Source organism: Brassica napus, chromosome C7 (assembly GCF_020379485.1).
Source record: "Brassica napus cultivar Da-Ae chromosome C7, Da-Ae, whole genome shotgun sequence".
NCBI classification, from domain to species: domain Eukaryota; kingdom Viridiplantae; phylum Streptophyta; class Magnoliopsida; order Brassicales; family Brassicaceae; genus Brassica; species Brassica napus.
The window spans coordinates 40,299,334-40,324,960 of NC_063450.1; the positions used below are offsets into that span (position 1 = coordinate 40,299,334).

General features: G+C 37.3%; 6 protein-coding genes and 1 non-coding gene across 8 annotated transcripts; 4 read left to right on the plus strand and 3 right to left on the minus strand.

Moving 5' to 3' along the window:
- The first annotated feature begins 2,833 nt into the window (after window positions 1–2,833).
- On the plus strand, window positions 2,834–5,504 carry LOC106394825 (AAA-ATPase At3g28570, mitochondrial-like). Its single transcript, XM_013835384.3, has one exon. It carries the CDS (start codon window positions 3,891–3,893, stop codon window positions 5,382–5,384), a length of 1,494 nt encoding a protein of 497 aa, XP_013690838.1. The 5' UTR covers window positions 2,834–3,890; the 3' UTR covers window positions 5,385–5,504.
- A 1,661-nt stretch (window positions 5,505–7,165) lies between these two features.
- LOC106394044 (AAA-ATPase At3g28580-like) lies at window positions 7,166–11,062 on the plus strand. The gene has a single exon (XM_013834662.3). It carries the CDS (start codon window positions 8,777–8,779, stop codon window positions 10,292–10,294), a length of 1,518 nt encoding a protein of 505 aa, XP_013690116.1. The 5' UTR covers window positions 7,166–8,776; the 3' UTR covers window positions 10,295–11,062.
- A 147-nt stretch (window positions 11,063–11,209) lies between these two features.
- LOC106376406 (protein ANTAGONIST OF LIKE HETEROCHROMATIN PROTEIN 1) lies at window positions 11,210–15,851 on the minus strand. Of its 2 annotated transcripts, XM_048762155.1 has the most exons (4): window positions 14,906–15,628; window positions 14,160–14,220; window positions 13,700–13,993; window positions 12,793–13,563 (listed from the first exon to the last, which is right to left on the minus strand). In XM_048762155.1, the coding sequence occupies exons 2-4, from the start codon at window positions 14,169–14,171 to the stop codon at window positions 13,003–13,005; spliced, it is 867 nt and encodes a 288-aa protein (XP_048618112.1). In that variant the 5' UTR covers window positions 14,172–14,220; window positions 14,906–15,628; the 3' UTR covers window positions 12,793–13,002. The 2 variants fall into 2 exon arrangements, with proteins under 2 accessions (XP_013671935.2, XP_048618112.1); XM_013816481.3 differs by lacking the exons at window positions 12,793–13,563; window positions 13,700–13,993 and adding an exon at window positions 11,210–12,572 and having other exon boundaries at window positions 14,906–15,851.
- Window positions 15,852–15,858: 7 nt separating this feature from the next.
- On the minus strand, window positions 15,859–17,978 carry LOC125574829 (putative pentatricopeptide repeat-containing protein At3g28640). The gene is made up of 2 exons (XM_048762154.1): window positions 16,001–17,978; window positions 15,859–15,924 (listed from the first exon to the last, which is right to left on the minus strand). Exon 1 carries the CDS (start codon window positions 17,924–17,926, stop codon window positions 16,394–16,396), a length of 1,533 nt encoding a protein of 510 aa, XP_048618111.1. The 5' UTR covers window positions 17,927–17,978; the 3' UTR covers window positions 15,859–15,924; window positions 16,001–16,393.
- On the plus strand, window positions 17,937–21,109 carry LOC106391417 (protein odr-4 homolog). The gene is given in 13 exon segments (XM_013832053.3): window positions 17,937–18,147; window positions 18,394–18,494; window positions 18,587–18,799; window positions 18,909–19,004; window positions 19,122–19,210; window positions 19,282–19,410; window positions 19,534–19,654; window positions 19,797–19,881; window positions 19,988–20,091; window positions 20,177–20,273; window positions 20,276–20,321; window positions 20,407–20,503; window positions 20,588–21,109. Coding segments are annotated over 13 exon segments (1,569 nt in total). The 5' UTR covers window positions 17,937–18,059; the 3' UTR covers window positions 20,891–21,109.
- A 1,255-nt stretch (window positions 21,110–22,364) lies between these two features.
- TRNAA-AGC lies at window positions 22,365–22,437 on the minus strand. Its single transcript has one exon. It is a non-coding gene; the product is annotated as a tRNA-Ala (tRNA).
- A 61-nt stretch (window positions 22,438–22,498) lies between these two features.
- Window positions 22,499–24,942, plus strand: LOC106391415 (protein arginine methyltransferase NDUFAF7 homolog, mitochondrial). The gene is made up of 10 exons (XM_013832050.3): window positions 22,499–22,763; window positions 22,847–22,908; window positions 22,986–23,129; window positions 23,206–23,316; window positions 23,408–23,600; window positions 23,753–23,811; window positions 23,892–23,944; window positions 24,014–24,236; window positions 24,317–24,425; window positions 24,509–24,942. The coding sequence occupies exons 1-10, from the start codon at window positions 22,550–22,552 to the stop codon at window positions 24,769–24,771; spliced, it is 1,431 nt and encodes a 476-aa protein (XP_013687504.1). The 5' UTR covers window positions 22,499–22,549; the 3' UTR covers window positions 24,772–24,942.
- The last annotated feature ends 685 nt before the right edge of the window (window positions 24,943–25,627 follow it).

The following is a 25,627-nucleotide window of genomic DNA, read 5'->3' on the forward strand; positions in this document are numbered from 1 at the left end:
AAAGAATTTAGTTAAAAAAATATCTAAGATTATAATTTTAAATATATGCATATCTGTTTTAAAATATAATTTAAAATCAACAAAATTGTTTATTTTATCTTAATTTTATGTTCAATTAAATCAAAATTTATATTAAATATTGGAAAAAAATTATAAAATCTTAAAATAATAAAATTTATTTTTAGATATAATTTAAATTTAAAAAATTTATTAATGCACATGGTACATGAAAACACCTAGTTTACATATATTTTTTCAGCAACTCATAGTTCGGACATGAACAAGCCATTTTCCGTACCACAGATGGTACTAGGTTTAAAACTTGTCTAAAAGAGATATCTTAATATTCTTGGGTTGTGTTTGTCTCTCTTGGATTCCTATGTATATATAATCATATGATGTAAGAATCCGATTGTCATCTAAGGGCATCTCTAACCCTACTTTATTTTATATTCTAAACATCATTTGAAATAAAATATGCTTGAACCCTACTCTATTTTCAACTTCAAAATGAAGTAATGGCTAGGGATACTCTATTTATGGAGTAATCCTACATATTAAATGATGTTGAATTTTATTTATTTATAGAATGGTCCTTTAAATTTTGGAAGTTTTTATTTTGTACTTAAAAAAGATTTAAAAATAATTATAATATTTCATAAGAGATTATTTAATAATTTTACATAAAATTGGCATAAACTAATAAAAATACCAAACTTAAACATAAAAATATAAAATAAATATAACATAAATATAACATAGAATAAGTGATTTAATAATGGGGAATTTGTCAAATATGACTCAAAACTTGACTTTGATTGCAAAAGTATACTCAAACTTGAATCAAATGCAAAAGTAACTCAAAAGCCTTGTGAAATTACAGTCATCCCCTTGTGACGAAAGAAAAAAACATAACTCATTTTTACGAATATAGCCCCAGAAAGTCTTCTGAATCTTCTGAGATATTGTACGTCGTCTAGACGACATACATTGAAGTCTTCAGGTATAGTTGAACTTAAAAATAATTTTTAAATTTTTTTAAAAATATTTTGACAAGTGAAAATTTAAAATTATGTAATTATAAACAATTTTAAGTGATATAAATTAAGATATAATAAAATTGAATAGATTTCAACATAGATGAGTGGAAGTAGTTAATCATGATATTCTTTGGCTTAGGATTTGACAACTTATGTTGTAGTATTGTATGTATTCTTAGGGTTAGATTTTGGAAAGCTTAAATGTTTTTTTGAAAAATTAAAATTTTACCTATATGTGTTTATTTCTGTGTATAGCAAACACTTTTTAAGTTTAATTTGATTTTATGAAGTGTTTAGTTAGTTAATTTAATTTAGGTGTTATGTTTAGGGCTAGACGACTAACATGTAAGTCGTCTGGTGATTAGAAGACTTCTCTGAAAGTCTTCTAATTCCAGACAAAAATATTTTAGTTTCCCGCTAAAAATATTGAAGTCTTCTAGGCGACTTACAAGTAAGTCGTCTAGGAATTCTTCTATTAGAAGACTTACTTGAAAGTATTTTGAATCGAAAATATTTAACTTTATTAGAATTTTTGTCTCTGTATATAAAGAAAAATTTACACATTCTCTCACCTCCTCTCAAATGGCTGCAACAAAAATGTTATGTTCCTTGTTCTAAAACTCTCCAACCTCTTTCTAATCTTTTTGAACTTATAAACACCAAACTTTCTATCAATTTATTGTTTTTGTCTCATGTCTTTCTCACTAGTTTATCTTGTTTCGCAGGTTTTTCATCACATGGTTCTCATCTTTCACTCATTTAAAGGTAGATGTATTAATTTTAGATATATATTTTTGTGTGTTCTATAAAGGTAGATCTATCTAATCTATCCACTCTTTTTTTTGTTTTTAAGCCATTTGAACGTTTTTTGATATGCAGGTTTTTCAGATCTGGGTTTGATATACTTGTTTTTCAGATCTGGAGCAGACTTTGGAAGACTTATGGGAAGTCTTCTAGGAAGTCTTCTAAAATATAATGCGCTAGAAGACTTTCGTGTAAGTCGTCTAGAAAAAAATATTTTTTTATGTTTTATTTTTCAATTGGAAAACTAACCTGAGACGACTTACGTGGAAGTCGTCTAAATATAATAAAATATTGATTTTTTAATTTTTTATTGGACGTCCAGGAAAAGTCAAATTTCTGACACAATCCGGTCAAATGCAAAACTAACCCGTGTAAGTCGTCTCGGATTTTTTTTAACAAACAAAGGCGGACGACTTCCATGTAAGTCTTCTATAAAAACACATTTAAAAGTCAATTTCAAAACTAACTTCTGCATTGACCATAAGACTTCCATGTAAGTCGTCTACATCTATAAGACTTACCCAGAAGTCGTCTGGGCGAACAGATCTGGAAAAAAAATTGATTTCATAGTTTCAACCAGTGAGATAACTTGTTTAGCACACATAAGTCTTTTCCAAGCACCCAGAATCTCAAACAAAAGTGACCCACCAAGAATCGTAAGCTTCAATGGCTCTATGAACCATAAAAAAATTTAGAATAAAAATCTTGGGTTTTTTTGGATGAATATGGAGAGAAAGTGAAAGAGATGTTGTTTTTAGTTCATAAGAATTGAGAAAGAAGAAGTGTAAATCGATTTGAGGTCTATTAAGAGCTTCAAATTGGTTGTTCATGGTGGTTGGTGTATTGATAGCAATGACAATCTTGTAGATACTTGAAGATGATGAGGTTGAGAGAGTAAAAATATCATTTTCGAAAAAAAAATTAATGGTATTTTCGTGAATAATCTAAACTTGTGGGGTGAATATGGCAAAGGAAATGTCCAAAAAAAACATATGTTAGTTTTGTGGTTGACTTTGAGTTTTGGGTCAATTTTGCAAAAAGCCCTTTAATAATCTGGTAAATCATTTTTGGAATTGCCATGAATGGTGAAGTATTGCCCAAATGGTGAAAATATTCGATTTAAATATTTCTTTCCCAATTTGAAAAAATCATGGATAAAAAACTCATTATTCATTCTGAGATGCATTAGTTGAACATTTGTGAGAAAAATATATTTTAATACTCACTATTGAACCAAAATATTTTATCTTATATATATTATGATTTATTGTACTTTTAATAATAAATGTTTAATTTAAATAAATTATATTTTGTGGATGTTTTATAAACATATAAGATATTTGGAGTTAATTGATAAGTTTTTGTAAGTAGAAGGTGTTAATAACAATTTTTAATTAAATAAAAATAGATTTTTTTGAATATTTATTTTGGAGTAAAAATAGAGTAATATATTGGAGTAAAACTCTACTTTATTTTAGTGTTGCACGATTTTAGCATAAAATATAGAGTAATACATTGGAGATGATCTAAGCCTTAGATAATACACATTAGATGATATACTTATAAAAGAAATAATAATATATGTTATTGTCCAATTTGAAAATCTTTCCCTTAAAGAAAGTTGGATATCAATGTTTTTAGTCCTCCACTACAGGTCACTTTATCAGACAAACAATGATGTACACTTTAGACTCTTTTTGGCGTTTACTGGTATACTAGTTTTTATGGACACTACTTTTAATTGAATTACATATATTAAATAACTTTCTAATGAAATTGAAAGGAACCATGGAATTTCCTTCTCTTTTCAGTCTTTGTTTAGTTATTTTCTTCATTTTTCCAACAAAAATTGTAAATAATTAGTCGTTAGGTAGTTTCCAAGTGTGATCAAAATTGATAGAGACTTCTCAAGTAAAATTTTGTTATAAATGTCATAAGCTCTTGTATCCCAGAACCACTATCTTCTTCCCCAACATTAACCTTCCTTTCTGATCAAAATCTCAGCTTAATCTCATCTCAGAAACCTTCCTTCTAGTTCAAGAAATCATGAGTCAAACCAGTGTGAGAAAAGATCAGAAGCTTCTTCTTCTTCAGACAAAGAAAAGCAAAAGAAACCTAATTGAAATCTTGATGGGATCGATCGTGAAGCCAATGTTTGGAGATAACATAACAACTATTGGATCAAACATTGCTGGTCTGCTCTTCATCATTGAAACTCTTCGGAGATACTTCCCTGTACATCTCAAGATCACGATCCAAGAGCTTCTCGTCAACGCAATCCAGCGGTTACCCTTTTTCAAGAAGTGTTCTGACAAGACTCTTGCCTTCTTCTCGCCTTACACTCGGATAAGGTTCATAGAAATCGAGGAGAATAAATATAACTACGCTTACTCAGCCATCAAGACCTACCTTGGTGCACAAGTTAACCCTCAAGTGAAGAATCTCAAGGGTAGCCAGGGGAGGGGGAGAGAGTCTTTGGATTTTAAACGCGATGATGATAAATTTGAGGATGAGTATGATGGTGTGAAGATGTGGTGGGAGGTTCTAAAATCCACAGACGGTGTTAAAATGTGTAGGCTTACTTTCCATAGAAGTAACTGGGAGGTAGTGACTGGTTCTTACTTGAGGTACGTTGGGGAAGAAGGCAAGTCCATTGAAGAAAAGAAGAAGAAGGTTAAGCTCTTTATGAACAATCCAAGTTCTAACTGGAAGATGCAGATGAAAAATCTATGGAGTAGCATTGACTTCGAGCATCCAGCAACATTTGACACAATGGCTATGGATCCAAAGAAGAAAGATGAGATTATGAGAGACCTTTTAGCGTTTAGAGACAGCGAAGAGTATTATAAAAAGATTGGGAAAGCTTGGAAGAGGGGCTACTTGTTGCATGGACCTCCAGGGACAGGCAAGTCCACGACGATTGCAGCTATGGCGAATCTAATGAGTTATAGTATCTTTGATCTTGAGCTAACTTCGATAGAAAACAACTGGGAACTCAAGAAGCTGGTGCTAGCTACGACTAGTAAGTCCATCATTGTGATTGAGGATATAGACTGTTCCTTGGACCTCACGGGAGAGAGGGGAGTTAAAGAAGATCAGAGCAATGCAGAAATTAAGAAAGTGAAGAAGAAGAATGCAGTTACACTCTCTGGCTTGTTGAACTTTATAGATGGGATTTGGTCGGCTTGTGGACAAGAGAGGATACTTGTGTTTACAACGAACCACTTGGGGAAACTTGACCAGGCTTTGATCAGAAGAGGTCGGATGGATATGCATATAGAGTTGTCTTATTGCAGATTTGAAGCGTTCAAGATTCTTGCCAAGAACTATCTGAATCTTGATTCGCATCTCTTGTTTGGTGAGATTGAGACGTTGCTTGAAGAAACGAATATGACACCGGCTGATGTTGCGGAGAATTTGATGGTGAAAGATGGTGAATCGTCTGGTGGTGATGGATCACTCAAGGGTTTGATCCGAGCTTTGGAACAGATGAAGTTGAACCAACATTCAGATGAACAACAGAAGGAGATTAACAAATAAATAATGTTAGCTGTTTTATCATCTGCTTTGGTATCATCAGTGTTTCATTATGTTTTTAGCACCAATTGTAGCTAGTAAAATCGAATTTAATAGCCGTTTTGAAACTAGTGTTTATTATTATTAGTACTTCACATCTTACATTTTACAGATCATATATAGAGATCGATTGCAAAAAAATTAACACAGAAAAAACACAATGTTTTGACGTGTAAAGAAAGTAATGTCTCAAGTGAATTTGTGAGTTCCATGTGTTCTTGTCTCTGTTTTCAATTTTCATTCTTTGTTGTGTGTTTAGTAAAGATTATCTTTGAGCTTTCGTCAGGAGTTGAGACAAAAAAACTTTAAGCAAATGTAATCTCATAAGTATAAACACAGCCTCCAAAATCTCATTCCCAAGCGGAGAAACCCTATTTCAAATTAATACCGAAGTCCAAGTTTCAATATATTTAGCACTAGGCCCAGCCAATAATGAGAGTCAAATCGATCTGCCCTTACGAGTTTGGTATTTTTAGATTTTCAGAAAGAAACTGCATCTAAGAGGAAACGTCCAAGCACAGACGGTCTCGTTCTTGGTTCAGTTGAGGAGTGGTAATAAGTATCTAACCACTCCTTACTTTTATCTGTCCGTACTTATAATAACAATAGCTGTCTTCCTACCATAAAAAAGACTCCTTCCACGAAACTTACACACACAAGATGACATGAATCACCAGAAATCAGCAAATTTGTACATTTTTAGGGTTTTGTTGTTTTGTTTCTCTTGCCAAAGTTCATTAGATAGAATCTCCCGCGATTCTACAATAATATATATATATTCCGAGTACTGGTTGGAGACGTGACTAGGCGCTATCGAATTACATTCCGATACTGGTTAAGAAAAATATATACCTTACTATATCCAATTTGAAAACCTTTTCTTTTAAGATAGTTGGATAACAATGTGTATACACTACAGACTCTTTTTGGCATCTACTTGTACACTAATCTACTTGTAAAATAGTTATGGACCTGTGGTACATGTTACTATATGAGTTGAGCAATATTGATGTACACTTCAGATTCTTTTTAGCATCTACTGGTACACTAGTTATGTTGTCTATTTTTTATGGACCCTTTTAATTAAAATATATATACTTGAGACTGATGGTGGAAGCGTGCAATTGCCTTCTCTTTTCAGTTTTTGTTTGGTTATGATCTTTTTCCACAAATGTTTTTTTGTTATTAAAATAGTGGTTAGGTAGTGGCCAAGTGATCTCATATTCTCATATGCGCAGACATAATATAATATTGATACACGCTTTTCAAGTAAATTTTATTTTATAATAGAGTATTGTTCGCGCGGAATATTGTTTTATTGTTGTTAAATATGAATTTTTGAATGATGTACTTATGTGTTTGTGTTTATTTGTTAAGAGCATTATTTGCTATTTTATTGTGCTATGTATTAGATAGGTGATATGTTAATATATTATGTGTTTGTTTTTTCAATAATGTTTTGTTGTGTGTATAGTAGCTTGTTAGTGGTGAAGTGAATATCTGATGTAAAACATATTGAATTTCAATGAGTTTGCATTTATGAATTTTTTTTATCTAAGATTAAAGGTTTTAACATGAATTTGTATTTTATTTTTCATATTTTGGAACATTATTCTTATAAGATGTTTTGTGCCATCTCCTCATAGTTTGACCTTGAGTCATCACCATCTATGTTTTCGTTTACCTTTCTGGTTTAAATGGTGTGCAGTGTTCTCACTATCACCGGAAAAAGACTCACATTCGTGCTTTTGTTCTTCCTCGTTTTTTTCTCACGTGAGATTATCTGAAATTTGTTGTAAATCGGGTTTATGAGTTCCCACTTGTGCAGCTGTTTCTCACGGTGTTGTACGTTGTTCCGGTCAACATTGGTGCTCCTCTTCTTCCTTAAATTTTGGCTTATGTTAAGAGCTGCATCCCCTTAGGTTGGGTCAGAGTTTAGTCGTCTTTGATGTTGTCTTCCTCGTCGTTGGTCTGCCGTCGATAGTCCCTACTCGTCTTGGTTTTCAAGATCAGGTTTTTGGTGATCTCACTTCTATGCTCTCTTTCATAGCTCGGGGACGATTCCATGGTTTGCTGATTTTGTTTCATCTCCCTCTTCCCTCTCCGTTTTCTCATCTCGTTGCAGCTTTCATCAGTGCTCACATCTCTGGTGGCTCTTTCTTTCGCCATGTTTGCCAGTCTTAGGTTTGGATAGTGATTTCCTCTGTGTATGCTTTGTGGGCTTAGAAGGTTGTTTCTGGTCTCAATCTTAGGCTTTGGTTTCTCGGTTCTTGCCTCCCCTTCTCCCTCTCCTCAGGTTGTTTCTCTTCTTCATCTCCTTCCCTTGGTATAGGTGTGCGGATCAGAGTTAATCTTTTGGAGTTTTGGTCCCTTCTATCCAGAGCTTTGTGGTTCTTTGATGGCATGCGCAACTTGTCTATGTTTGTTTAGTTTGTGAGGTGTTTCTTACCTCTTAGCTGGCGGTTGTGCTTTCGGTAACTTAGGCATGTGTCTTGCTGCTTCATGGTGACTTTGATATTCCAGTGATTATTCTTCTTCTGACTTTTTTCTTGGTTCTTTCGTTGGTGCTTGATCGCGATGTTTTGTGTTTGGAGATTGTTTTGTCTCAGATTTTATCTTTCTACCACTTTTTAACCTCTGTTTGTTGTGGTCAAGATACTCTATTGTCATGTGAAGTAATTTAGTTTTCGTTCTTGATCTCATTTTAGCTCTAGACCTTTATTAAATTAGTGTTACTATGACATTTTAGTTTTCTTTGTGACTGTAGAGGTTTTAGGTTTAAATTATGTGTTTTGCTCTACTTTCTTCTTCTTAGTTTGGTTATTTTATAATTTTTAATAATAAAATAAATATATAATTTGTAAATAAAATATTATTAAATAGTAAAAAAGAATATATTAATGAAAGTTTATGTTATAGTTTTGATTAAATTGCAGTAATCTAAAAGAAGAAAAACTTAAAATGTAAAAAAAAATACATTTTACTTATTTTTATTCATCTTGAATTTTAGTGATTAATAAAATAGATTATTAGATTTTATGTGATGATGGTTAGTGTAAGAAGGTTTAGATAATTCACAATTAAAAAATGACAGACTAAATTGCAGTAATCTAAACGAAGGACTTAAAATGTAAAAAACAAATATGAGGACACATGTCATCAAAACCCCTTTCCATGTGTTAAAAAGAAAAAAATCTTCTATATATAGATAGATGTCATAAGCTCTTGTGTCAGAACCACTATAACATTCCTCTCTGATCAAAAGCTCATCTCATAAAACCTTACTTTTTTTTTTTTTTGTAACTTGTCATAAAACCTTACTTATAACTCAAAAAACCTAAATAAACCTATTCCAAATGGCGACGATGGGTCAACTATGGGCTAACACAGGCTCTACTTTAGCAACCTTGATGTTTACATACACAATCTTTAGACGATGGTTCCCTCACGTGGGAGACCACTTGGAACCATTCTTTCAAAGACTCTTCAGCCGTTTCTACCCTTACATCCAAATCAAGTTCCACGAATACAGCGGAGAGCATTTCAAACGAAGCGAGGTCTACTCAGGAATCCAAAGCTACCTCAGCAAAGACTCCTCTCTTCGAGCCAAGAAGCTCAAAGCCAACACAACCAAAGGAAGCAAGTCTCTCGTCCTTAGCATGGACGATAGAGAAGAGATAACCGACGAGTTCGAGAGCGTCACGGTTTGGTGGCAGTCCAAGAAAGTGAGGAACACTAGACAATCCTTCTCTTTCTACCCTGCAGCCGATGAGAAGAGGTATTACACGTTGAAGTTCCATAGACGTGACAGAGAAGTAATCATAGAGAGGTATCTTGAGCATGTTGTGAAGGAAGGGAAGAGGATAAAGATGAAGAACAGAGAGAGGAAGCTTTACTCGAACACTCCGGGACAGAACCATAGGAACCAGACGAAGTGGAGTCATGTAACGTTTGAGCATCCTGCGAGTTTTGATACTTTGGCTATGGAGGAGGAGAAGAAGGAAGAGATCAAGAACGATCTTGTTAAGTTCAGTAAGAGCAAAGATTATTACAAGAAGATAGGGAAGGCGTGGAAGAGAGGGTATCTTTTGTTTGGTCCACCAGGGACTGGGAAGTCTACCATGATAGCTGCCATGGCGAACTTCTTGGAGTATGATGTATATGATCTTGAGTTAACAACGGTTATGGATAACACACAGCTGAGGAGTTTGTTGATAGAGACTTCGACTAAGTCCATTATTGTGATTGAAGATATTGATTGTTCTCTCAACCTAACGGGACAGAGAAAGAAGAAGGAGGAGGAGGACGATGGAGATGAGAAGAAGATGATGACAAGTGAAGGTGAGAAGAAAGAAAGCAAGGTTACATTGTCAGGGCTATTGAACTTCATTGATGGGTTATGGTCAGCTTGTGGTGGAGAGAGGATCATTGTTTTTACTACAAACTTTGTGGACAAGCTAGATCCTGCTTTGATTAGGAAAGGAAGAATGGATAAGCATATAGAGATGTCTTATTGCGGGTTTGAAGCTTTCAAGGTGTTGGCCAAGAACTACTTGGATGTGGAGGAGAGTGAGATATTTGATGAGATAAAGAGATTGCTTGAGGTTGAAGAAATCAAGATGACACCAGCGGATGTTGGGGAGAATCTGTTGCCGAAGTCAGAAGGGAAGGAAGGGGAGACATGTTTGAAGCGTTTGGTGGAAGCGTTGAAAGAGGCAAAAGAGGAAGCAAAGAAGAAGGTTGAGGAAGAGGAGAAGCGAAAGAAGGAAGAAGAGGAAGAGAAGAAGAGAATAAAGGAAAAGAAAGCAGAGATGAAGGGAAAGAAGGATGAGAAGAAGAAAAAGATTGAAGAAAATGGCGAAGAAGAGGACTGAATTTTGAAGGAAATCTATATATGTTGCTTTTATATAGAAGAGAATCTACTGTAATGTATAATCACTCTTATAAAGCATTTTAGTCTCTTCCATCTTAAGCATATTCAGAACTTTGTTCAGCCATGTCTATCCAAGACTAATCTATTACAGGGTTGGGGACAACGATGGGAATGTAGATATGAGAGAGCGAAGGAGGAGCTTTTCTGTTTCAAGGGAATGGGACCAGAAGAGCTGAAACAGAAGCTTGAAGAAGAGACGGCTCTGAATTATATATCAATCTGTTCCAAGAACCCTTTAAACGGCATCCTTCGGTTGCATCTCCCTCCCAATAACACAAAGATGAACGTTGTCTTGTTCCCTTCGTCTTCTTCAAAAGGTTAGTTTTCTTTTCCTGATTTTATATTTTCTAACTATCCAAAACCGCACACAATGAAGAACCAGGACATAAATTAGACGCTGATGTCAACGACAAAAAGAAGCATTTTACGTGACTACAGTGATGTTCGTTTGGTCGACGCAGTTTTCGGCGTCAGCGTCGGCGTCGGCGTCGGCGTCGGCGTCGGCGTCAATGAAAATAGTTGTTGTTCGTTTCGTAGACGCTGACGCCGACGCCGACGCCGACGCTGACACCAACTATTGTTCGTTTAGAAGACGCAGGAAATTGACGCCGACGCCGACGCCGACGCAGGAAACAGATTTTTGGGTTGTTCGTTTGATAGACGCTGCGGTTATTTTTATTTCTTCATATTTTATTTTAAAAAATTTGTAAAATTGTATTTTAAATAAACAAATGTAATTTAAATATATTTACATCCATTAAAATATTATGTTTACTTGGTATATAAATTTTTGGTCAAATATACGAGTATAAAAATATTTTTTGATCATAAATTATAAGCTAAGTTAAAACAAAAATAATACTTCAAAATATTTATCACTAAACAAAAGCTAAATAATACATTAAGTTGATTATAAAAGAAAAAACATTAAGTCTTAAATAAATATCACATATAAATGATCATCAAAGTTATAAGCAAAAAAAAAACATTTAAAACGGTAAACGACCTCTACCATATTCATTTGTGATGTTATCACGCAAAGCTTCCATCGCTTTATCACCGGTTGGCTCATATACAATATGTCCACCACCACCACCATCATCATCATCATCTTCTTCTTCTTCTTCTTCTTCTTCTTCTTCATCACCGTCACTATCAGCTTCTTCTCCTTCTCCACCATCGCCACTTTGCCACTGTACAAAATCATGATCTTCCCGATGTGAATCACGTATGAAGTTGTGTAGCGCCATTGTCGCTGTCACCAGCTTAATCCACTTGACCAGACCATACTTTGGATGCTTACGATCCAAAATCCTCCATTTTGCTTTCCATACTCCAAATGTCCTCTCAATCACTGATCGAAGACCTGAATGCTTTCGGTTAAACAACTCTCGTGCACTAACTGGTGGTCCTCCTGTAGCAAATTGACCAAGATGATATCGCATATTACGATGCGGACCAAGATAACCTGTCCTCGTCGGATATCCGGAGTCAACTAGATAATACTTTCCAGGAGGAGGATGTGGGAAAGAAGCCTCATTCCTCGCACAATGAGTCAAGACCTTTGTATCATGTGCTCTACCAGGTACACCGACATATGCATATATGAACTTCATATCGAAGTTACATATAGCAAGAACATTCATTGTAGGATCTTGCTTCCTGCCTCTGTATGCTTCTGCATTTTGACTTGGAGGGCGAACTGGGACATGCGTTCCGTCAAGTGCTCCGATACAATCTCTGAAATGAGGCCAATACCGATCATCATTTCTCAAAACAGGACTTACTCTTCCAAACTCGCCTTCCTGTGGTCTTAGTGTATCCTCCGCAAACTTGAGAAGAGCACTCAAAACTTCATCAAGCTTCCTTTGGACCGTATCCACTGATCTTTGATACCTTGCAGCAATATCCCGCTTCGTCTTATCTTGACCAACAGTCTCGAGAAACATCGCAACAGATTCCTCAAGGTAGACATGGTGAGTCTCTTTCAATCCATATCGCTCACCTAGCATCTTGCACAAAGCTTCAAACGTCCTTTGATTCATGCGAAGAATGTCATAACACTGCTGATCAGATTCATACATAAGTTGTTGAACATGTCGCCATCCTGCTCCTCTATCTGTTCTATGACTCAATCTCTCAGTAATAGGCGCATCAAACAAACCAAGTTCATCATCATAATCTCCATCTTCATCTTGCAATATCCATCTTTCAAGCATCTACAAAACAATGTATAAGATTATTATCAGCACCAAAACAATATGTAGAGATCAATGAAAGCAGTACAAGACACAGCCTAATATAAATGACACATATTAAAATGCACACACGGCAAGTATATATAATTATCGTCAGAAACATGACCAACCTAAATATTAAAATGCACACAGCCTAAGACCAACCTGTTTTACACATTTATAAATATTTGGATACAGCAAGTAAAGAAACATAAAAATACCATATATATAAAGCCACAAAAGGCAGAGTTCATACAAGGATCAAACCAACAAAATCACAAAAGACTCATACAAAGACCAGACCAGTCCTAAGCTCCATACTAGTTCCATCAAGATCACAAAAGAAGACCAGTCCTAAGCTCCATACTAGTTCCATCAAGATCACAAAAGAAGACTAATCCTAGATTCCATATTAGTCATCATCGCGTTTTATCTTAGTCCTAAGCTCCAGAAACCTAATCTTAGCTTCATCTGTCTTCATTGTTACAAAGGCTCTTCGGTTCCCTTCATTATCTATGAGAGTTTCCATTGCTGCTTCATATAGTGGAGACCACTCTCTCACTTCAGGCAAAGCATACAAAATCTCCAACACATTCTCAATACTAAAAGCTTCTTGACGCTCCAACATCCGTTCCGCTATCTTGTTCTTTACCTCGAGAGCTTCAGTTCGTTTCACACAAGCTTCTACAACCATGTCTTTCTCCTTACGCCTTCTTTTTGCTCTTGAATTTCCAGAATGAGTCTGAGTCGATGGCTGAGTTTGGCGTGGGGCTTGAGGCTGTGTTTCTGCTGCTGGCTGAGAATCAACTTCATCATCACCAACATCTTCATCCACTCTAGAGTTTAAACTGGCTTCTCCATGTTGAGCACTCCATCCTTCAGCTCCCGTTACTACTATACCACCAAATTCCGCTTCAAACATATCCATGTTACTAATCTCTTTGCAAACAGATCTTCTAATCCCTGGACACTCCTATACAGCAAAAAAAAAGAAGCGTAAGTTAGTGATAGCAATGTCATTAATGGAGAAAAAAAATGTAATATAAGCTGCTTATCATCATTATGCTATATACTAAAATGTGAAACTGAAGAGAGAATAATGTACTGACCCTTTCGCGTTCACTCCACCAATCATCTGACATGTCAATCCTTCCCATCTCATCAAACCCAAGTCCTGTCCTGTTTTGAGTCAGCGTCTTAATCTTGATGTATTTCTTCCTACTAGTGTCGTACTTGCTCTTGTAGGGTCTCCAATCAGGTAAATTCTTCTTAAACCGCTGTTCAAACGCCTCCATAATGTTTGCTTTCCCCGCTTTATTCATTGATATACCAGCCTTATTTCCTTTTCTTCTCTCTTCCGCATAGAGTTCGAAAAAATACCTAGTTTCCTCAGGTGTCCAAGTCTAAAGCAAAACACATACAGCAAGTTCCATTTATAAACTCATAAACTCAAGTTCCATACACCTAAAGACATTTCTATACACAAACTCAAGTTCCATACACCTAAAGACATTTCTATACACAAACTCAAGTTCCATACAATGCAAACAAGAAAGGATCTGAACTTACATCTTTTGCCATCGAGAGAGTGAGCCTGAGAGAGGGTTTGAGCAGCTTGCGAGTCTGAGACCTGCAAAAAAAAGCAGAAAGAATAAGCAATGAGAAAGAATAAACTTATAACTCAGCCCTGTTTCAATGCACTGTCAGAACCAGTAAATGATGCTGTTCAAGAGTCTTTAACTGATACAAGTCACACACAAATATAACTCGTATGCTTTAAGCTATTTTAATTTGTTTATAGTATCTTTTCTAGTTTTCCTATTTATCTGTTAGCCTCCTATCGCCCTTAAACTATCAATTAAGAAACGTGATAATTATTAATATATCAACTGAAAGCAACATTTATAAAATATACACATGTGGTATAAACATAAACAAATAAACGATTTTTCATTGTAATATGCTTTGCTTGCAACCCTCTTAATCATTCACTAAGCAAACATAAAATTAAAAAAAAAATCTCAAGGGTCTCCTGCACGTTCCCAAAACCTTAGCTTGTAAAACTAACTTTGTTCATCTAAGCCAACTTGTAACTGGAAGTAATCTAGTCTTATAATTTTACAAAGTCTCCTAACAAAAAGCTAACCAAAGACGGAGAAGGCACTCATTCTTCATCAAAAATCTAACAACGCAAACACAACACACAAACACAAACATACAAACACAAATGTACAAACACAAATGTACAAAGCAAACACACAGCGAAAAAGCAAACACAAATTCTATACGGATGATAGCTAGAGTGAGTGACGAACCTTACGATAGAGTGAGAGATGAAGAAGCTTCGGAGAACTTGAGACAAGGCTGAACACGGACCACACTTAAGTGCTTTAGAACAGAGACAATTACCTCATGGAGAAAAGGAAGAGATGGGTTTGGCCGAGCTCGAGATGCTATGGAGAAGAGAGCTTCGAGATGCTATGGAGAAGAGAGAGCTTCGAGATGAGATGCCATGGAGAAGAGAGCTTCGAGATCGAGATGGACCGAGAGAGAGAGAGCTGGGTTCGAGATCGAGAGATCGAGAGAGAGAGAGCTGGGTTTGAGATCGAGATATATGGAGAAGAGAGAGCTTCGAGAGAGAGAGCTTGAGATGTCGGGATCGAGACAGAGAGCTTGAGAGGCGTCTGAGATCGAGAGAAGAGGGCTGCGTCGATGGGGAGAAAGGCTGCGTCTGCGGCTATTAGACTTTAGGTATATTTGTAAATAATAAATTAGGTTAGGGGTAAAACTGTAATTAGCTTAAGTTGACGCAAAAAACAGACGCAGACGCAGGATTTTACGGCGTTAGAAACATGACGCAGCGTTCGGCCGCAGACGCAGACGCAGGTACCCGCGTCAATTAAACGAACAAGCCGGAACGGAAAACATTGACGCAGACGCAGACGCAGGTGGCTGCGTCGACCAAACGAACAGCTCTTACACCAACTCGATGCTAAAAGAATCTAGCATCAGGCTGTATATGAAATCCGACCTAAGCAACCAAAATCCAATACTACACCGAACATTCAATAAGATATTGTGTTTGGGTTTCCGTAAGGCTTACCATCAATTTCTTTTCTGTAAGCTTCTTTTATTATCAGATGAGATGCTAAATGAAACCAAATCATATTGAGTGAATTGTTAAACATTACGTTTTTTACAAGTCGAGACAAGTTTCTTAAGGAGCACAACATAACTCAAAGCAGCAGCTTGTTAAGAAAGACGAGAGGGTACCTGGTCAAACTAATGTTCCTGTGCGAAGACTAGACAAATGCCCTTATCAGTCCCCGTTTGCCTGCAGTAACAGTTTTGGTTACCTAGTACATAGAAATAATAGAATGGAAAATATCTTTTGAGCTTATATGTCTTACATCATGTATTCAGCTTTTTCACATTCAAGAGTCTCAAATCTCTCTCTACTCCAGGTGTGCCCAAATGCCATAATTTTCAACTGAAGCTTCTGTTTTGTTCTCTTTTTCGCTGATGCACTTCTCTTCCACTCTCCAGATACCATTAAGTCCGAATCAAACAATTCTTTATAACGCTCTCAGAGGCTCTTGTGAAAGATTCAGTTATTCATTTTTTAAGGCCTTGCTTAAGTTTCCAGCTCCTACTTCGAGGAGTCCAATGACTCCCTTTACTATGATATAGAACTGCAGCATGTTCAGAAACTCTTCTCGTTCAATACGCTTAAAAGATAGTCTGTAGAAACAAGAGAACCCAAGAGCGTCCACTGATAAGAGTTGCAGCTTATTGAGTGAGTGCTACAGAATCTGCAAGGCATCAACCGATAGAAGATGAATCAATGTGTGTATTTGCAGCAGATTCGGGTGTGACGCATCTCCCGAGACAAATTTCGTAATATTTCCATCCACCTCTAACACACTGCATCCCGGCACCTTTCTTATTCCCCTCTGACCAATCATCTGACGAATCTTAGACGCCTCGCCGTTTCTCTGAGCAGTCATGTAAATACTAGAGAGCTGAACAAGAGCTGCTTCCTCTTCATCAGCATTACCTTTCTCTAACTCAAGAAGATTCTTAACAGCTAGTTCTCCTAGCTCAACATTCTTGTGCGTTCGGCAACCATTCAGTAAAGCCCCCCAAACAGATGCAAGTGGTTTCATGGGCATTTCTTCAATAAGTTCAACCGCCTCATCTAATCTCCCAGCTCTGCACATCAGATCAACTATACAGCTGTAATGCTCATGCTTTGGAGAGATATCGTATCGACCTTCCATATTATCTAAAATTCCTCTGCCTTCTTGAAGAAACCCTCCGTGAGCACAAGCGGCTAAGACCGCGAGAAGCACTACACTATCAGGCTTAACACCGTCCTCTCGCTCCATCTTCTCCAAACACGTGATAGCTTCCTTACCATAACCATAACCCGCGTATCCACCAATCAAAGCCGCCCATGAGAACACATTCCTCTTACTCATCTTCTCAAAGACTTCCAAAGCCGTCTCTAAGCAACCACACTTACAATACATGTCAACAAGCGCCGTCCCTACAAACACATCATGCTCAATCCATTTCCTCTTCTCCAAAAGCTCATGAATCCATTTCCCCTGAGAAAGAGCCCCAGCTTGTGCACAAGCAGTTAACGCCGTGGTAACTAAGAATCTATCCGGCTCTATCCCTCTACTCAACATCTCCCTGAACACACTCAAACCGTCTGATCCCAAACCGCATTTAACATACCCGTTAATCAAAACATCCCACTTCACAACATCCGGGTGAGGAATTTCATCGAACACCTTCCGTGCATCTGACAAACGAACTCCATCTTCCACATAAAGCCTCAAGATTCCAGTCTGTACGTGACCGTCCGACGCAAAGACACCATTTTTAACCACCAAGGAATGGACTTGCTTACACATAGAGAGCAACGAAGCGTTCAAACAAGCGACGAGCAAGAAATGAAACGTGAGGTAACTTGGAGCTATGTCATCTTCATCGTCCTCTTCAGTTAGCATTAGTTTGAAATAGCGTACGCCCAAGTGAGGCTGAGAGCTTCGAGAGCAGATTCTTATCATCGTGTCGTAGACGAAGGCGTTGGGGGATTGGATAGAGTCGAAGATGAGGGAAGCGTAGGGGAAGTGTTTGTTTGGATTTGGAAGAGGGAGAAGAGAGGTGAGGAGTTTGCTGACGGCGTAGGTGTTGCGGTGGAGGTTGTGGATGATGAATGACGCGTGTGTTGATTTGATTTGTCGCAATGTTTTGCAGCGCTGGCTCGCGAGGATTAGAGTCTTCCATGAGTGATGATGGAAGAAGGTAGAGAGAAGAACACTCATCGTCGTGTTGTTGACGTCAGATGAAAGGTTTTTGATTTAACGGCCAGTCTCGGAAATAGAAAAACGGCACGATGTTTGACGTACTAAAACAACAAGATGTGTACACGTGTAGACATAAAAACTCAGTTTCTGAATGTGGTGTGATGGCGAGGAAGACAGTCAACCTTTCAACATCTTCACCATTGTATCTCAATCTCTGAAATCCAAAGAGGGAGGAGGAGGTAAGATCTTACGAAACCCTTTTGAATGCTGTAACCTTCTGTCTCGTTAGCGATAAGGCTTTCTCTACGTCGTTTAGGGATTCAATTTCCGTTTCTGGGTTTTGCAAATCTCCGTTTCGTTTGAAGTTTTGTGTTGATGGGTTTATGGAATTCGACATGGGATTTTGTAATTTAGCGGAAAGTTTCGATCTTTGGGTTTTGTTGAATCTGGGATTTCAAGTTTTTCTTTTCTTCTACTTGTTGCAGAGATATTTCTTCATCAAACAATGGTGAAAGCAGTAGTTGGAGAAGAGGCTAGGCTCACATCTGCTGAAGATCGTCTCTCTCGCTCAGCTATTCCTGCTGAGGTAGTCACTGATTCATGTTATTTTAAAAAGTGCATCTTTTGATATTGTTGCGGTTCTAAGTGTGGTTTTTGATTTGATGATTTGGTGCACAGGTGGGTCTTGTGATAGGAAAGCTTAGCTCTGTTCTGGATCGTGGATTTGTGTTTGATTTGATCCCAACGCCGAGCAACGATGCTGGAGAGCCAGCATGCTCGGTTCTCGAAACCAGAGATGATAAAAAGAAGCCATCCAAGTCGAAATCTCAGTCTTCAGAGTCATCTTCTCTGTCGATTGATTCTGATTGGGTAGCAGAACATGCCAGACAGGTTTGATATTATGCATTTTGTGAATATGATTCTACCACTCTCATTTTTTGTTTGTCTTGTGAATGTTAAATGAAGGTGATTGACATTGTAATGGTTGTTTCTTCGTCAGGTATCGAGAATGCTTCTGGGTGGAGTGAAGGTGGTTGGTATCTATGTATGGGCTAGTGACAGTGCTTTTAAGAATTCAACTATGATCCTTTGCCAGGTTAGTTTTGTGTGAGACTAATATTCCAATGGACATGCTTGATTGTACTTTGGTTAATGAGGAATCTTTTGGATGCTACTGCAACTGTAATGCATGTCGATGAATCTTAATTATCAGGCTATTAAGGCAGTTTCAGATGCAATACGGCATTTGGACCCTGCCTTGGATGAAGCTCTTCTTATTCACATATGCTACAGTCCAAGGAGGTACATTCACTTACTAAGGTTATGAGAACAATCTCTGGTAATTAAACTAAGAGTGGAATGTTTGTATGTAGATGGAATTGTCGAACTTGTTTGTTGAACTCAAGTATAACATCAAGTAGCCTTCGACCTTGTGACTTTAAGCTGGGGAGGGTGTTAAGTTCTTTGCAAAGGTTTAAGTGCAACTACAGCTTTAATTTCAGGTATATGTCAATGCATCTACATTTTGATCTCTTCTTTGCTGGTGTTGGTTACAGCTATTCTTTTTTATATTTATTCCTGAATCTCTCTGTTGGTTTTTTTTTCTTCACTTTTTTCGCTGGTAGATTACCTATCTACTCCAAGGGTGAATCAAGTAGGCAAACATTTACTGAGATTCTCCGTCAGGAACTTGCAGTTCATGAAAAAGAGCTGAAGAGTGCAAATGCAATGATTGATGGGTACTTGGTGAGGAGAAAGTTAACGCTATGATTTTCATGTTTCTGTGTTGATTGTTGAATAGTATTGGATATTGAAATCTTGAATCGTCTTGTCTGGAAATACCCTGCCCCTGTTTGTAATATCTTGTTTAACTTTTGTTGGAGTGAAGGTGCACAACGATGAGCCTTGTAACACGGAGGGCGAGCATGAAATTGAATTGTTATTCCCATTCATGAAAGATATTAGAGCTGAGGGTATGTTTTTTTTTTATCACTCTTAACTTAAACACGGACTTTGGTTCGTTCAGTGGACATGTTTTGTAGATAATCTAATCTAATATCACTGTGTAATGTTTTGAAGCTACGAAGAATGTTACTGGAATCCTACACTTTGGTGGTTCTATACACTCTTATGCCTACTTGAACGTGAAAGAACCAGTTTCACAAGCTGTTACTGATATAAAGGTACTGCACCTGCGCCTCTTCCCAGTTTTATTGGACTTATTGAAGTTTTACAAAATTAATGATGGCTGTATTATTTTCTTTTCAGGCTGACATTACTAGGAGTCTGCAAAGTAGATTGGACATCATCTGTGACGAGGCTGAGCAGGATCTCAATCCAACTGATGTTGGAGACGATGAAGAACTGAGATATTGACAATTCCCATTTCTAAATCCATATTAAACTCATCTACGTGAGTCAACTTCTAAACATAACCGTTACTCTTTTGTCTGGTTATGTTAATGCTTAAAGTCTCTAATGTTTTAAAAAAAAAACAGAAAAGCATGCCATCTTCCTCTTCCTAGGAGAGTTCTTGTCCCGTGGCTGGCTGGTACACACATCTGTGATTATCTACAGCCATTTGAATCACTGGAGGTAGATGATCAACTTTGCAATGTATCAGTTACACTCTTCTTCTTCTCCAAATGTTTATACATGTTTTTTTTCTCCCAATGTTAGGTGGTAAAAGAACGTTGCATGGAGTTAATGTCCATGGAACATTCTTCTCTTGACACATCGAAGATTTCAGAAGTGGAAACCGAGACGTCTTTAATGGTTGCGGAGTCTATGTGGGACGTGATAACCCCTGCGTCTTCTGCTGCCAGCTGTCGCTTGGAAGGGAATGTCGAAAGGACAAGCCGTGAAGATGGTAACAAGGGAATGGATAACGCCAGTTATGCATCCAATGTCCCAATGATGGTAGCGATCTTCGTGCTTTTACTCTCGGTTATACTAGGATTCATGCTTTACCGGAAGGATTAGCAAAAGTTCACAGGTCTTTGTTTTTCATCAAACCACAAAATGAGTTGTTTTTGTTTCTTTGGGTTGGAGTTATAGATAGCGAAGTTACAAGTGTGACCTTTCTTCTTGTTGGAAACTATAACATAAGCTTTTTCATTTACTTATCTTTTTGAGATTACCTTGAAACATGGCCTGAAACACATTTAAAAGTTTAATGATATATAGAATTTTTGTTTAGTACATTTACTTGAAAAGCCATAAAATCTGCATCTTCAAAGTGGAGGTCCAGCAAAAGACGTAAATTATTGAATGGTTACAATATAAAAAACAGACAAATGGGGATGTAGCTCAGATGGTAGAGCGCTCGCTTAGCATGCGAGAGGTACCGGGATCGATAGCCCGCATCTCCATTCTATTTTTATTATTTTGCATGAAAGACTCCTCTAACGTTTGATAACTTATCCCTCAATCCACGCAAAAGGGAAAATCTAACTGAAATTTAATTGTCATTAACTTTTCATTTATCCATCAAAACTAAACACAGTTATCTTTGCATCTAATTAACCAGTAAACATACATAAATGTTAGGTTCAGAAAAAACATACATAAATGTATTATACAAGAGAAAGTACGAGGACTAATTAAAACGATATTACATATTGTACTAGTTATAAGCTGTTTAAGAAGATAAGTTTCATCATACCAACATACTTAAAGTAGCATAACACATGGACTCTTTTGACTTTTTGTTAGTAGTTTCCATCCACTAATGATATTCATAATTCATATCATCGTCCTAAGATTCGAATCCAACACATTATGCGATATAAGATTGTAAATGTTAGATTTTTCTTTGATGATTAAAACTCTCCATAACATAACATGTAAAGACATAGTCTTCCACTGAAAGCTTCAAAAGGTGCTCAGAAAGCCACACAAATAGCGGCACAATGCCTTAGCAGAGACTGCAAAGCTAGACCAAAGATGAGTGAAGTTGTCAAAGTGTTGAAGCCGTTACCAAGTCTTAAAGACTTTGCTTGCTCCTCTACTTCTTTTCAGACGATGCAGCCTGTTGTTGCTAAGAACGGTGTCAGAACACAAGGAGGAGGGTTTGTGTCGAGAAATGGACCGCCTTTGAGGAGTTTGTCTAGTTTGAACCTGCCGCAAGCTTCGCCTTATCGATATCCTCGTCAATCACCAAAGCTTAAAGGAAAAGAGCCATAATTCAAATGTAGGAGTTAGCTCTTCATGTCTGACCGAGGTTTCACAGATTGGGGCTGGATTGTGTTATCTTTGGTCGTGAAGGTCTAAAGATTTTGATATGTGATTTTTAATGCGTAGAAATGTAATGGTTGTTTAATCAAAAAAAAATGTAATGGTTGAGACTGTAAAGTTCTTTATATGTCTTGAATAAACTTCTGTTTACATTATACATGGTCTGGTATGAATTGATTTTTTTTTTATCTTTTGACCATCTGAGCATAAGGTAAAAAAGTGGAGATGCGGGGTATCGATCCCCGTACCTCTCGCATGCTAAGCGAGCGCTCTACCATCTGAGCTACATCCCCTTTGTTGGTACAGTTTAAACTTAGTTTTATTTATACGAAGTTATGTTTCTCTTCTATACCCCTCCTGAGTCGTCACGAACTTGGGTCTGTCAGAGATTTTTGAACTGCGAAGATGTTGAGAAGATTACTGACGCAAACATCCTCTCGCCGTCTTCTCTCTTCCAAGACACCCTTCTTCTCAAAACCCTCTCTTTCACCGTTTTCCTCATTGCCCTCTTCACCGGATCCACCTTCCTCGGCGAGTAGTCATGTCGAGGAGTCAGGTTCCTCCGCCGCCGCCGGAACAACTATCTCCGTCGACCGCTCCGGTCTCTTCAATCCCCCCGGTAACTTATTCCACCTCCACATTCTATAGTGTGATTCAATTTGACAGCTTTGGAGAATCTGATTTGTTGTTTGTAAAACTTAGACCACTCTCATGAACCCACACCGGACTCCGAGCTCGTCAAGCACCTCAAGAGCGTCATCAAGGTAACTTAGACCGATTCTTAGTAGAAAGATTGAAACTTTTTGTATGTAAGTTTGATCAAATTTATGCATCATCACAGTTTCGTGGTGGGCCAATCTCAGTGGCGGAGTATATGGAGGAGGTGTTGACTAATCCTAGATCAGGTTATTACATGAACCGTGATGTGTTTGGAGCTCAAGGTGATTTCATTACTTCTCCTGAAGTTAGCCAGATGTTTGGCGAGGTAACATTACTTTGAAATAGTGAATTTGTGTGTTTGAGATTTGTTTATTTTCTTACTAGGTGTGTTGTGATGTTAGATGATTGGTGTTTGGACTGTTTGTCTTTGGGAGCAAATGGGAAAGCCTGAGAGGGTTAATCTCATTGAGCTAGGTCCAGGTCGTGGAACGCTCATGGTCGATCTCCTCCGTGTATGTATTTTTAATGCTCTTGTGTTATGTCTCCAGAACGGCGAAAACTATCTCACTGATCTCTCTGTTTTTGGGGACTGTCCACGTTTAGGGTACATCAAAGTTTAGGAATTTCACGGAGTCATTGCATATACACTTGGTGGAGTGCAGTCCCGCGTTGCAGAAGCTTCAGCACCAGAACCTGAAGTGCACAGATGAAAGTAGTTCTGAGAAGAAAGCTATAAGTTCACCAGCTGGGACACCTGTGCATTGGCACGCTACTCTTGAAGAGGTACCATCAGGAGGTAAGCATGTTTTGTTACATTTACTTGGAATTTGCGACTCTCTTATGAGACTCTTGTCTTAGTATAGCACGATATGTCGTATGCAATGAAAACGATGATGCTCTGGATCGTTTTCTCATGGTATCTCTTGTTCTGTTTTGCTTCCATGGCAGTACCAACAATAATCATCGCTCATGAGTTTTATGATGCTCTTCCTGTTCATCAGTTTCAGGTTGGTGTGAGTGTAACTTTCAATATAGTCTTCCCCTTTTAGTTTGGTATGTTTATCTTATATGGACTCAATCTCTGCAGAAATCTCCACGTGGCTGGTGTGAGAAAATGGTTGATGTGGGAGAAGATTCACAGTAAGTAAATTTCATTAGTGGTATCAGCAAAGAAAACTCCAGAGCTGATCGATGAGTTGTTGGTTTTAGGTTCCGCTTTGTTCTATCCCCACAGCCTACACCTGCAGCCTTATATCTCGTGAAACGTTGCACATGGGCTACACCTGAGGAAAAGGAGAAGCTCGAGCATGTCGAGATCAGCCCGAAGTCAATGGATCTGACTCAAGAAATAGCCAAAAGAATAGGCTCTGATGGAGGTGGAGCACTTATAATCGATTACGGGAAGGATGGAATCATTTCAGACAGTCTCCAGGTTTGTGTCCTAAAAAATTGCTCTGACCAATGCTTTTAAAGTCTTTTGTGTCTGAATCTATGGATATGATATGTCTTAAGGCTATTAGAGAACACAAGTTTGTCAACATACTGGATGATCCTGGATCTGCGGATCTAAGTGCTTATGTTGATTTTCCTTCGATAAAACACTCTGCTGAGGAAGCTTCAGGTTCGTTCCTATACTCACTGCTCGTTCCCTCATTGTTATAACTTACTTAAAAGCAAATGAAAACGTGTTTGTGTGTTGTGCAGAAAATGTGTCAGTCCATGGACCTATGACTCAGTCTCAGTTCTTGGGTTCGCTTGGAATAAACTTCAGAGTTGATGCGCTGCTACAGAACTGCGACGATGAGCAAGCCGAGTCTTTGAGGTCAGGATACTGGAGGCTTGTTGGAGATGGTGAAGCACCTTTCTGGGAAGGACCTGATGAACAGACGCCGATTGGAATGGGGGAGAGGTATCTTGCAATGGCTATTGTCAACCGAAACCAAGGCACTCCGGCTCCTTTCCAGTAACAAAGATTTAAACTTTCAGACAAGGACACACCACTCTTTTGTTTCTTTTTTCCTTTGAACTTGGCTTATCATCAATCTCAGGCTAAATGAAATAAAAAGCTTTGCTATATGGTTTAAATCAAATGTTTTGTGACATATAGCAATAATAAATGTTTTATAACATGTTACAAATCAAAAGTTTTATAACATAACATATGTAGCAGTCAGGTTGACATATTTTGGCTAGAGAGAACATAAAATGGCTACTTCCCAAGAAAAATTGAAGTACACTACTACAACATTTTGTATTCATTATTAGGGATATGAATTTAATATCCAGGTTTTAAGAAGTATTTATAATCTAATTCTTTTTGTCTGAATAATCAATTATCCGATTCGATTTGATACGTAGCTATTTGGATATTCGGTTTTTGATGTCCGAATATCAAAACAGTTTTATATTTTAATTGGATATCCGATTCGATCCGTACAAATAAAAAAAATTCAAGAATTCAAAGATAATAGAATAAAAAAATTATGTACCTTTTCATACTTCAATAACTAGAATAATCAATTTTATGAATAAAATTATGTAAAATTTACACAAAATGTAATAAAAAATATAATTTTTATGTATATAATTGTTTATAACAAATAACGAATGGATCGGATATCAGTTTCTAGTTTTTTAGTATTTGTGATTATTTGTTTCCTACATATTATTTTGTTTTGCTTTGTAGAGAGTTAGGAATATTGGGATTTTTTGGTTCGAATAGAGTATTTTGCTCAACCTTCATTGGGTATAATAAACCGATCAACTGAACCAAAACTAATGTCCAGATGTTCACGGTACGTTGTTCGGTTTAGTTATTGGGTA